This window comes from Streptopelia decaocto (genome assembly GCF_964273445.1).
Source record: "Streptopelia decaocto genome assembly, chromosome: 2".
Lineage (NCBI taxonomy): Eukaryota > Metazoa > Chordata > Aves > Columbiformes > Columbidae > Streptopelia > Streptopelia decaocto.
Window position 1 is genome coordinate 63,040,297 of NC_138655.1, and position 13,173 is coordinate 63,053,469.

General features: G+C 45.4%; 1 protein-coding gene across 5 annotated transcripts in view; it reads right to left on the reverse strand.

Moving 5' to 3' along the window:
* Positions 1-13,173, reverse strand: part of RIPOR2 (RHO family interacting cell polarization regulator 2) — a 72,213-nt gene that overhangs the window by 26,532 nt on the left and 32,508 nt on the right. For all 5 annotated transcript variants that reach the window (XM_082046591.1, XM_082046587.1, XM_082046589.1 and 2 more), the window contains 7 exons: positions 10,194-10,320; positions 8,820-8,975; positions 8,101-8,179; positions 7,874-7,897; positions 6,783-6,836; positions 3,427-3,576; positions 2,440-2,503 (listed from right to left, as the gene is read on the reverse strand). In XM_082046591.1, coding sequence (XP_081902717.1) covers positions 2,440-2,503; positions 3,427-3,576; positions 6,783-6,836; positions 7,874-7,897; positions 8,101-8,179; positions 8,820-8,975; positions 10,194-10,320 — 654 coding nt within the window. The remainder of the gene's footprint in view (positions 1-2,439; positions 2,504-3,426; positions 3,577-6,782; positions 6,837-7,873; positions 7,898-8,100; positions 8,180-8,819; positions 8,976-10,193; positions 10,321-13,173) is intronic.

The window sequence follows — 13,173 nt, forward strand, 5'->3', positions numbered from 1 at the left end:
TGAGCGGAAACAATCATTTCGTAACTGAATGGCTCTTGGGGACTAAATGTATGGCAGGAGCCAATGGCTCTGTTGTACCATTTCAAATGTCACAGCTTGGTAAAAGCATTGTCCTGGGCTTGGAATGCAGGCTAGGCGGGAGGTGGTTCCTGGGGCGTCAACGTAAGTAATGAGGGACAGAGTCATTACGTGGCCGTGGTAAGGTGGCAGGACACTCATGTCCTTCATTAGCGGGGCCACCTGAAGTTCAGGCAGCAGGTACACCTCTGCTCATGTGCAGGGTGCTGGACACATGGACTGTGGTTTCTGGTGCTGGGCTTTGTGTTGCAGAGCCCCTGGTGCATCAGGCCAGTGTATTGCTGTCCTTAAGTGAAACGCCTGAGCATTTTATCTCCTGGTGTCCTGGCACTTCCAACAGATATAGGGGCACCTCCCTATATATTGTAAGAGGACACACCAATTCCACACAAGTACTTCTCAATTTCCACATTGGGTTTCCCTGTTTAGTTTCAACAGCTGATTAATCCTGAGCAATAATCAGAGCACGCTGGCAAGTTTATTATTTGGAAAAATGATTTTTTTTTTAAATAAGTCATAAAATCACAGTATGGATCCCCTTCTTCCAGACAGCACTGTGTAGGTTGGTGTACTTTCAGTGTAAGTGACAGAGGGCACAAAATAAAAATAGCTTTCACTGAAATGGCTAGGAACAGATAAGCTTTGGGGAGATGAATGCTTTGATTTTAAATTAGATCCTAAAGTTAGTTAGATACGCTGCAAGTGTAAAATAAGGGGGAAGCTTGCTGCATGACCTGTAGGCTTTTGTGCTAGAGCTGTTGTGAGCTCCAGCACTAGCAATGGCTAGATTGTCCTATTGGATTCCTGTTCCTAAGGAAAACTATCTGGATAGAAATCTTAGCTGTCCTCATTAGAGAATGCTTAATGATACGACATTTCTCTTTGCAATTTTCTAATTTGGTCTTCCTTACATTATGAGAACAGTGCTCAGAAGTCACTGTTGTTTGTGGTTTGCACTCTGCTTCTGCACGTGAGCGCAGCACCTGGCTCCTGGAGACCCCTTGAGCTTTGCTGGAGGATTTGGGTGAACAAAAGAGAAGGGGCCAGACCTTTTCAGCCCACTCATCTGCGATGTCACGACAGCTTCTGCAACATGTCCTGCTGTCAGAAACTGTACATTGCACTGTACTTACAGCAAGTAAGGAAACGCTCTAAGGGACATGGCCTAATGCAGTTCCCTTTCTACATTTTGTGACCTCCTGTTTCCTTCAGCAAGTCTATGCTGAGGTTCTGCTGTGGGTTTTTATATTAAAATATCTGTCTCAGGCTCTGTGTGTCCATCTTGTAACTTTACATCTAGGACTGCTTTTCCATTATCTAAGAGTGGGGCGCTTAAAAACCTGAGGTTTGTTGCTATGGGATGGAGCTAAAAGAATTACAATAGCTGCTGTGCTTGTTTTCTCTACTATGGAAGCATGGAGTAACTACTTTAATTTGATCTAAGCTAGATCATGTCTCATGCACTGCAACCACTGGACACCAGTACCTCACAACTGTGACAAGGCAGGCAGAATCAAAACCATGTATGAGATTTGTGAGCTCCAAAAACTCCACCAGAAATGCTGTGAATTTTTAAAATGGCAAGATTTCAAGTGAAAACTTAAGAGTGCATGAATATTTAGACACCGACTTTGTTTCATAGAACTATTTTCAAGGCAGTGATAGAAGATCCAAAAAGATCCCCCACAATCTCTTCTTTAAAACATTGAGTCTTAAAGAGATAACAGCATTAGCGATCCCTGGTGATTCACTGAGGCTTCAGGTAAAACTAATTCCATTGTATTCATACCCATAAAGTCCCCTGTCATAAAGAGAGGGAATAAACAGAAAGGTGGATGCCACCACTGAGTTATCTCGGTGTTTAAATGGTAAACTACCCCCAGCTCTTTCCTTTTTTACATTTGTTCAAAAATAGTAGTAGTCAGCCTCAGCAAAAGTAAGCAACAGAGAAACAGCTGATGTCACATTAAGAAAGTATTTCGAACTTCAGCTCCACAGGCATTCACATAACTTCCCAGTCATCTTCTTAAAGGATTATGGAAATAGAGACTAAACGTTCAGCAGCCTTTAAAACTGAATTGCTTTGGCTGTTGGGTGGAGCATTTGAGGGAGGCAATTAGCCTTGAAAATGAGATGCAGCATCTCAGAAAGTCAGTCTGAAAGCTTTGATGTTCCTGGCTCTGTGATCCTTTCCACTGGGCAGGGGTGCAAATTGGGGGTTTGAAGGCTCAGCAAAGAATGGAGGAAAACCACACTTATCACAAATACATGTCAAACTAGCCTGTCTCAATGCCTTCACTAATGTGCACAGATAGTGCTACTGTTCAGGGGGAATGAAGGGAAAGGTGAAAAGGCAATTACCTTTCATCTTGATGCAAAACTCCCCCAAAAGGTTTTCCAGCTCTGCTTCTATGGTACACATGTTCTGTGTTGGAAAAGAGAATACTAAGGTCAGACAAATCTTCTTTCTGCTTTTTGTTGTTGTTGTTTTGTTTTTAAGATCTATTTGGAAAGAGAAGCTTCTGCTAGACAGTTGAAAGATATTTTGCAATAAAACCAATCTGCCAGAGCCATCCTTGCTGTTTAGCGAGATCTGGCCCTAAAAATGGCAGCTATGCCTACTTGTACCAAAGCTGAATGTAACCCTGTGCTGTTCTTCTGTTGTTCTCTGATCCTTCTGTTACCAGAGGGCAGCTGTGATGCCTGAAGCATGACCTGATCACTGTCCCAGTCCTCTCCAGCCAGGACATGTGCCAGCAGCAGCAGCTCCATGCTCCAGAATGGCTCCCAGCATGTTTTCAATCTCTCAAGAAATGTGGACTACATTAAGAAAAAAAAGACTGTGGGAGACAGGTACTGGACCTTCTCCGGTTCGTCCTTCAGATTTCAGAAGGATGTCACAGCGTGTGTGCTGGCACATTTGTGACACTATTAGATCCTTCTTCATCTACTGCCTGTTCAGCAAAACAGATGCTGATCATAGCAAGTAAAATGGTAGAATGCAGCACATGTCTGTACATAGATGGGTCCCAGCCAACCTGCCACACCAAAATCTGCAGAGCCGGATGGACATAATAAGAATATTTGTAGTTTCAGGCAATATTTATGCTTTTTTTTTCTTGTGCAGCAGTTCCTGACTATAACCCTGGTCTTGTAGAACATAAACATTATGATCTCAAGGAGCTCTTTGGGCCCCTATCAGCCATCTCTGTAAGTCATCAGGTATTCCTCTTCGCTGATTTTGCTTTTAAGTCTTTTATCTTGATTAAATTCTCCTGAAATCAGTGGCAAAGTTCCCATGGCCTTCAAACAGTGCAAGAGAGAAAGCCTAAACTGATGAGGGTGTACCTCTGTGTACTCCTTGTAACTCCTGTTGATCTCAGTTAAACTCTCTCGAGCTGCTTTGCTGGCAGGAGACATTGCAAAGGCTTGCTTCATTTTACTGGCACCATCACAGAGACGTCTTTGGATACAGTATGCTTCATAAAGCTCATCCACCTAATAGGAACAAGGAAGGTGAATTGAAAAAAAAAAAAAACAAAACAGAAAAGACAACAAAGTAAACCCGACAAACAATGACTTTCTTTGCATTACAAGGAAACTCAGCCAAACTCTTAGATCCATTGGAGGTGGTGAGCAAATGAAGCTGTGATACTGTTACAGTCTATGAAAAAAAAAAAAAAACCAACACAGGATAAAAATAACTTCCACTGTAAAAGCTTCATTACAGCTACACTAGATGCTGCCAGCAATTCACCTGCTTGTCATGCGTGCCTTTAACCATTGCGACTCCCCTTCCCCCTGTAACAGGAGGGCAGACACGCAGCAAGCTTCTCGAGCATATGTGTGGAAGGGCTCTATCAAAGGCAAATGCAACATCCACACCACCAAATGGGACTGGATGCCTTAAATGCACATTTAACAGTGCCAGCAACATCTTCTGTTTTGGTAAAACCAGCTGCAGATAGAGGCTGTTGCAATATTTGACTAATAGCCAGTATTGGATGCAGAGAGCAATTCTTTGAATTCTCACTGCCCATCCTCCAGAAGCTGGGAGTCACAGCCAGAATCAGCACAAGAAAAGGACTTAGAAACAGCTGATGTTAAGAAAATATTTCCAACTTCAGCCCCACAGGCATTCACGTAAATTTCCTAGTAATCTTCTTAAAGGCCTTTGGCATGAGTTAGGCACCAAACATTTTGAAAGCACTCTGGCACTTCTACAAAATCCACTCACACACAGTTTAAAGTCTCACCTGGACCTAGCTTCAGAGTGCAATGGATTTCCATGTGTCTCATGCTTTTGTTTCCCTTTTCCCTCTGATCTCTGCACTGAATGTATATATTTACTCCAACTGAGCTGTTTGGTGGGAGTCTACAGGGGTATAGCTGGTGTATATACATATCTATCTATCTATCTGTGCACACACCCCAGCTATTTATAGTGGTATATATAGTGGTATGCAGGAGATGCAGGTTTTCTAATCTGACTTTATCAGGGTAAGGAAAAGGAAAGGAATAGAGGAAACTGTCTCTTCTTGCTGCCTTTAATGTCCCTGCTAAGACAGGATGATACTTGTTTTTTACCTAGAATAACTATTTCCTTTGTCATCTCTGACATCAAGTGATCGCCCTGTGCCCCATGATGCTCAGTAGTATATTTTCACAGCAGACTCTCTCTCTGAAAGGTTCCAGTGCCTTGGGTTCCTCAGTCTATGACTTTGTATTGCAGCATTAGAGATGACCCTGATGTGACAACCTAGGTGTGCTCCAAATCCCACTTTCCAAGCCTGCTTAAACTCTAACAAAATGTCTGTCTTTGCTTATTTATTTGGAGTAGAACTAGTCTTCCTAACAGCTTCGAAGTGTTAAGGTGACTTTTACACAGCTAGCTTGGATACCTGGTGGCCGAAGTCTCTGACTGGAGGGATCCCTCACCAAAACAGGGACTGCTTTGGAAAGCAAAAGAGTTCAGCAAAGAGTAACGGAGGCATAGGTAGCATTTTGCCATTTCGAAGTTACAAAAAAAGCTTCTTGGAGTCATATCCACTCTTATTTCTCTTGCAAGTCAGCAAGCTAAAGCCAGCTACTATAAATGTCACTTGGTATTTACTTCTGACATTGGGTGGGGTGTTAACCCAGGGCTGACATCCTGCCCCTGCTACAGTGGCTAGCGCATGCTCAGCTGCCCCCCTAACTACATGGGGTCTGATAGTGCGCATTTCGTTCTCCTCACTTTGCTTCCTCTACAGAGCAGCAGCACATAGAGGGCAGAAGGCATCGCTGTGGCCCTGATTCAATACAGCTGAAAACAACCTTCTTCTGTCAGTAGAAACAAAGATGTTTCTTAACCTGCCCAAGTCTGTACGTTTTAGAGAATCATAGAATCATGGAAAAGTTTGGATTGGAAGGGACCTTCACAGGTCATCTAGTCCAACCCCCTGCCATGAGCAGGGACATCTGCAACTAGCTCAGGTTGCTCAGAGCCCCATCCAGCCTGGCCTGGAATGTCTCCAGGGATGGGGCATCTACCACCTCTCTGGGCAACCTGGGCCAGTGTTTCACCACCCTTACTGTAAAAAATTTCTTCCTCCTGTCTAGCCTGAATCTCCCCTCTTTTAGTTTAAAACCATTACCTCTTATCCTATCATACACCCTGCCAAAAAGTCTGTCCTTATCTTTCTTATAGGCTCCCCAGAGCCTTCTCTAGGCTGAACAACCCCAAACGTCCTAATGCAGCACAGCTCCGTTCCTTTTCTCTCTGTTGCTGTGAGCTACAGAAAGTGAACTAATGTACTCGGCAAGCCTGCGTAATACTGACCAGCGTTACCTCTTGTGTTTCATGCTTTTCAGTCCTATTATCATGCCAGAAACCATTAGCTCTGAGCAGGCTGGTGTGGGAAGGACTTGAATGGAAATGTTCTCTAAGCGCTAATTTTGCCATTCATGTTGCCAGCGAGAGAGAAGGTGGTTTGAGGAACAAAATTCAAGTCTATCACCCGATGTAAGAAGACTGAAATTAAAAGGTTTGGATGGGTTGTGGTAATTGGAGCACTCCAAGCTGCATGAACATTTTTCAAATTACTCTCAAAAGACATTTCGTCCATCAAAAATAATTCATTCTTTTGTCAGGCTCAGAAAAGCAACTAATTGCTAGCAGATATGTTTATAACTAAGAGAATACATGCCATGGATTTTGTCCAGCTCTAAAATGTATTAGTATAAATCACAAGTATGTCTACTGATTATTCTCACAGATCTAATCAAGTGGATGTGGGCCCCAAACCATGCAGCAGAAGTGTTAGTAGTGAAATCCAGGAATAAATCCAATCTAGCTGCTGTGTACAGTAGAGACAACTGCCGAATTAAATTGCTTTCAGATGCAACTATCTCTACACCTGTGGTTTAACAACAAGAATGTAGTGAGATAGATTTTTCCCAGCAAGCTCCTGACCCTGTGTTCTCTCTGTACTTAAAAGTGAGAGGGAGTGTCTTGCGGCACGGCTGGACCTCAGGGGCTACAAACAATGTGGGAACCCTTTCCTTGGCTCTGACCATCAGCCCATTGCAGTAAAATGCCGAATCTAGGAGAGGCTTCGTCAAAGCGGTCTCCCCGGAGCAGAGGGGCAGCAGGAGGTCAAGGGTTTGTTTTCCTAATAACATAGGAGCAGATGCAGAAGAAAGATGATAGGAGCGCCCGTTACCTTGCTAATGTGGAACTCCAGCCTTCTCATGTATCTTTCGACCGCTTTGATTTGCTGAAGGAAATGAAGAGGCAGAGGGTAAGGCACATTTAAATAAATCAGTAAGTCATCACACTAACTCTGCTCAGGTCTTCAGGTCCCTGTGAGGCTCAGAAACTCCTACTTAAAACACACAGGGTTTTGTTGCCTGTGAATCTGCAATTAGCTGTCCCACATTACTACCATTACTTTGTTGATGGAAATGGAGCTCACTGACTTCTGTACTTACTGTATTAAAAAAAACCCAAGTTTTCTTTGGTGGGATTTCCTTAGTTTTTTGAATTCTTAAAAAAGAAAAAACAAAGAGCTTTTTTAGCTGAACAGATAGTATTTTGAGTACTTTGAAAACCTGCATTAATCAGGTTTTGCATTTCAAAATCCATTCTGTTCTTCAGCAAACTGTTTTTGACAGCAAAACCAGGCTTGGCATTTTGACTGAAAAGAGCCAGACTTGTTCAGGAAACTTTTTTTTTTTTTGAAAGCTTTCCTCTTGTTTCACCCAAATTCTCCTGCTGAGAGAATATTTTCAATTTTTCATTTTTTCCATCCCCAGAACTGGCAGGAGCAGGGGATAAGCCGGGGCTCAACCTGGGTCCCACAGCCACCACTGGCATGTCCCTGCCAGCCTCCCCCCAGCCTGGATCCAGCAGGGCCATGGTGCAGAAGGCAATGGACTTAACAGCCAGCAGCTGACAGAAACTGGAGGTCTCGTCCCTCTGCCTCCCTCCTCCCCTGGCAGGGGGCTGCCTCCTTCCCTGTGCCTGTCCTGGAGCCAGTTTAACTTGATAGACCCCGGGAAAGGGCTGAGGGGTTAAGTTTGACGCTGGGTTAGTAAGCACAGATAGCTTGCAGAGATGCCTGGCGATACCAGGACCCCTGGGAAGAGGGGAGGAGCAGGACATCTTCCTTCGTAAATGTAAATTATCAGGTAGCTTCTCCTTCAACTGTGTTGGCCTGGGTAGTAGATCCAGGCTAAGAGAGGCTTCCCATGCCATATACCATATGGATACGAACACTTCCTTGCAAAAACAGTGCCAAACGGAGTAACATACCTTATCTAAATCATACAGGACTCCCTGCAACAGAAAACATGGAACTGTCATTAATTTTGCAGCATAACAGCACCACGAGAAACTAATGTTTGTCAGTCAACAGAAATCACAAACAAGGAAAGAACAGCATCAATACAAATCTCTCATATCCCGCTCGCACCCCTGGCGGCTCCAGCACCTCGAGAAGGTTACTGTGCATCCACACCATGAACAAGTGTGACACGTACCAGGCGTGAGTTTCTTTTCATGTCTTTTAACTGAGTAGTCAACTTATCCAGCTCTGTCTGGTGAACTTCCAGATACTCACTGTAAACACAAACCAGAGAAGGGATGCATGAGTGCTGCAGCACATACCGAGCTGGCTGCTGACCATCCTAAAAGAAAATCTGTGCAACAAATGGCTTTCCTCATTGGATCTGTTTTCAGACAAAAACTTATTTATGTTGATCTGTCCAAAAAGCAGCTCCCTACTGCATTTTTAGTAATAAACAGGAGCCATTTATTTCACTGTGTATAAGAGCTCGGTGTTCTCCTTACATTGAACAATCAGTTTCAAGTAAACTAATCTGCTGCTTAGTTTACAGGCTGGTGTCTCCCAATTGCTGTTCTTGTATCTGGCAGTTAAAAGCCCCATTATCATCTGGGATGTTCTCTTAAGGGTGATACAAGCCTCTGAGGAGACTCTAGGAAATTCAGAGGAAAAAAAATCTAATGTTGAAATCCCAGCCTTTGGGAACTTTCCTTGCAATTTGAGTGGAAATGGGATTCTGCCCCCTGTATTTTTGTTTCTCATACAAATATTTCAGATCCTAAGTCTTACAATCCAGGCTCCAAGAAGTATATTTTCCTATCCTATGGTTGAGGATCCCTGTTCCTGTGGTATGTTTCTGTAGGGTCTAAAATGTCACAGAAAGCTTCAGTCAACAAGCAGGATAAAGGCTCTTACTCCAGGCCATTCTTCAGGGCTCTGTAGACCTCTTCCACCCTTTTAGGCTGGGGCTCTTTGGGCGTAGTGCTGTTCTTATGGCCCAGATTATGCATTTTCTTCACCTTTGCTTGCGGCTTCTTGACTGCAGAGGAATTCTCAATAAAGGAGTTACACCTGCAAAATAAACATTAAAGAGGAGGAAACCCCTATAAATCACAACGATCTCAAAGGAGTGTAGCTCGAAGAAATCTTCTGATATTATCTCTGCTAGCAGAAACAAATCTGCTTCTGTGCCTGCCAGCTAAAGGACTGCGTTTTTTTACAGGTTAAGAGTTCTAAGCAGTCTGGGACAGGCGCTGTCAGCTTTTGATGTGCCAGTTGCCTCGCCAAGATACGAATGGTGGTCTGGAAATGCCAGGCTGAGTCTGAAGCTCATCAGATGCTTCTCTGTTTTATACTGTGCCTGTCCTGCCTCACGTTCCTCAGACACAGCCATAAAAGGGATGAGCTACATCCAGGTGCCAAAACCAAACAGGAGCTCAGATAATCTCAGGCGTAAAGCCCGGGGGCTGCTAAGGAAGACTGGGGCTTAGTTAAGAGTGTGTTTGGAGGACAGCATCACGCCGCTGGTCTTGAGCATGGACCATAGGTAGCTCCACATGGTAAAGGGAGGATAGTTGCGCTGCATATATGTGACTCTTCGGTGACTCTGCTGGGGGTTCATCAGCATCTAACAACCATCACTGACTTGAGCTGGTGACGGGAGGCAGCATTTTGCCTGTCAATCCTTCTCGATTGCTAACTGGTGGTCTGACACTCAGAGACTTTGCACAAGTTAAAATTAATTGTAAAGTAGCCTCTGGGGGCATCAGGAGCAGGTTGACTTCATAAGCAGCTGACTCAAAGCCCTAAACCTTGTCTAGGTAAAGGGTCACGCAAGGAAAGGCTCTGCAGCGAAGCTCTGCCCTGTTTCCAGCAGGACATGAAGGCAACCCTGCAAGGGAAACAGAGCTGTGTAGTAATGAGAAAACTGTCTTTTGGTAGCAACGGTCTTAAATTGAGGGCAGTGGGAAGTGTATCATGTTGCTGCACATTTCACACGTTGAAAAGATCACTGCATACGTTAGCAAATTAAAATGATTCTCTGAAATTCTCTCACAGCTCTGAGGCGTGTGAGGAAGCCCTGCATTAACGGAGGAGAGGCAAACAGGCACTTGGTTGCTAAGGCAGAGGGCAACAGCTTAATTATACAAACAATATCTAGAGAGATTTTTAGCCTAGAAGACATTATTCTGCAATCAGGGAGAAGGCAGCCCTCTCTCACCTCTTTCCCACCTTCACCCTCCCTCAGTGCCTGATTCAGATATTCCCCCTAGAGAGCATGGCACTTGCCTGGAGCGTCTCTCCTGAAGCCCGCTGAAGCCAGCAAAGGACTGGCTTCTAATAATCCCATTAGGACCTCCTGGAGAGAATGAATGTGATCCTATTGACATGATTTCAGGAAGCCTGGAAGATATTCCTGAAAAACAACAGAAAGCAGGTCAGCAATGACAGAGGGTGAGAGAAGGTGGTGAGGCAGGGACTGCCTGGTGCCCATCAGGCACGGTAAGGGCTAACTGAACCCCATGAGGGACCATGAGCCGGAGCAATAAATCCGTTTGCATTGCCAAATTGTCCCGCCTGAAAAATAAAATGGTCCTATTTTCACTTCTGACTTGTGGTCCATAGTCTACTGAAAATGTGCTGGAGCCACAAAGAGGGTCTGGACTTGGGACTAGAAACCAGATGCTTCAGTGTACCCATCCCAGTGCCATCCTCAATTTCTGCCATGCCTGGCAGGCTTCTCCCCCAGCCCTGTGTCCCCATCTGCTACATCAAGATGCTCCAGAGATTATTCTTAGGGGTCAGTCACCATCACTGTGATGTGTTATTAAATATATTAGAATTTAAAAAAGAGGGTTCATTCAGTATGAATCAAGTCCTGCAGCTCCCTTTTGATCCTTGCTCATTTTCCCCGTGGCTGTTCCTGCCTGGCTGCTGAGAAGGAAGATGCAGTGGGGGTATGCACAGCCATGGCACGCTGTGATGTGAAAGGGATGATCTCCACCACAACAAGAGAGGAGTAAACAAGCTCCAGGCACCGTATGCTCTGTGTTTCACATGTTCATGGTGGGGGCCTCAGCAACCCCAGAAGGACGCCCTTGCTCTGTGTGTGTGTGTGTGTGTGTGTGTGTGTGCATTTTCAACACCCAGCTCAGCATCTGCACCAACCTAAGGTGATTTATATCCACTCATACAGAAATAGCAAACAGTTGCTGTGGTTCTTATAACAGTTCCATCAGCTTGCTGCTGCCATGAGGGGAGAGGAGGACATCTCCCTTTTTATACTCCTTGTTTCACTGTTTTCCTTGTCTTGACTCCTGTGCTTGCTGCCCTCGGCAGACAACGAAGCAGATTTTTCCGCTGCCTTGATTTTGTGCTGCTCTGGTAAGATGAATGGCCTCACTGAGCTGTCTGAGGAGCAGCACAGCCAGCTGTGCCCAGGCAGCAGGGCAGGGAGTAGGAGGGCGATGCTGGAGAGGAGGGCACTGGTCAGCAGATGCTGCCAGGGACCTGCTCCCCAGTCCCGCAGGACCCATCCTCTTACCCTTCCCAGGGTGCCAGCACGGCTGCTAATGTCATTGTGCTGTGAAACAGATTGAAAAACTAGGCCAGCTTAAAAATAACCTGACAAAAAATGAAAAAGAGATTTTTCTTTCCATTTATTTTAAAAGCTGGACCAAGCATGCCCCATGCCCCGGTTCATTTCACTCCAACAGCTGGGCCGAAGGGTGAGTTTGGTGCCCAGGCAGGATGGCATGGCAGGGGCTGGAGCTGGAGCTGCCTGCGGGCAAGGGAGCTGATGCCCTGCAAAATGGTGACCTACGATGCCGAGGGGGGTGACAACGAGTCTAAACCACCTTCTCATCCCCACAGACTAGGAATGACCACAAGCGCCCAACAAAGCAGCCACTTGTGAAGGCCACAGATTTGCAATGTAAGCTTTCACAACCAAACATATTTATTAAAGATAAGCACCAGAGCTACATGGTGCCTGCACGGCAAACATTCACTGGAGAAAGCAAACACAGGGTGAAACACTGCACAGTCCAGTTATGTTTAATTTGTAGTGCCAGGCTGGGCAAATGTTGTTTGAGGTGGCAGTAGGTGTCATGGTGAGTTACTGCTTCCCTGTGGAGAGGACTCCATTGCCCAAGGAGCTGCTTTGTCAGGAGTATTTCTGCAAGAGCTCCACCAGAAATACTCCTTCCAGTCCCAGCGTTGTCAACACTACTGGTAACACGAAGTTTTCTCTATTGCACAACCAAAACAGTGTAAATCCTTCTGTTTCAGAAGTGAGGGCTACCCCCTGAGACTGGACAGCCCTCAGAGATACCACCTGGGCTGCAATTACACAGAACCACAGAATGTTAGGGATTGGAATTAATGCCAGTTTTCTCCTCCACTGTGGCCAGCAGATAATGGTGCTCCACCACTCATCCCTGGCTGAGCCCAGACACAGCATGTTTATCCACAGCAAGGACAAACCCTTGGGATAGAGAAGTTGCTCTTGGGCAGACCAGGGCTGTGAGCACCCATGCTAGGCAGAAACGCATGGCCAGGAAAGATGGGGGAAAGGGAGAGGGCTCAGGAGAAACTGCAGTGAGGACATGCTTCAGCTAACTCGCACTGCGATAAACGTGCTCCAGCCACAGCTGGAGAGTCAATGAGAGCCCAAATTTGGCCCTGCACTCACTCCTAGCTCTTTAAGGCTCTCAGCACACCCCTGCAGGGCTGAGCTCTGCTCTGGCTTGCAGATACCCAGCTTTTGGTAGAAGACGCTTTGCAGCTTCCAGGGTCAAACTGCGCATCCCTGCAGACGGTACAGCATCTGCCCACACCAGCTGACATCTAACAGGTCAAACCCCACTGAGAACCAGCTACTGAGACACCAAGTGCAAACCACTTGATCACAGTACTCCGGGGGTCTGTGCAGCAAGTTCCCTTTGGTTTTGCAAATAACCTTAAGATGGTTAGGCTGTGTGCTGTATGCTCTCATTTGCATACAAGGATTTGCATTAAAAGTGAGGTCCAGAGTTCTAAGGAGCAGAAAATCCCTTGCAAGTGTTCAGCACTTGCCCCATTTGACAGGATGATTAACATCCCCGCTGACAGCCTCTGGAGACTGATGGGGGTAGAAGCTGAACAACAATGACAGTCAGAGGAGATTTAGTTGCATAAACATCGGCCATTCCACAGAAAATACTGAGAATAAAACCAAACTTGAAATTGGCTACTATTCATGACCACACTGGCTACAAAAACATAATTA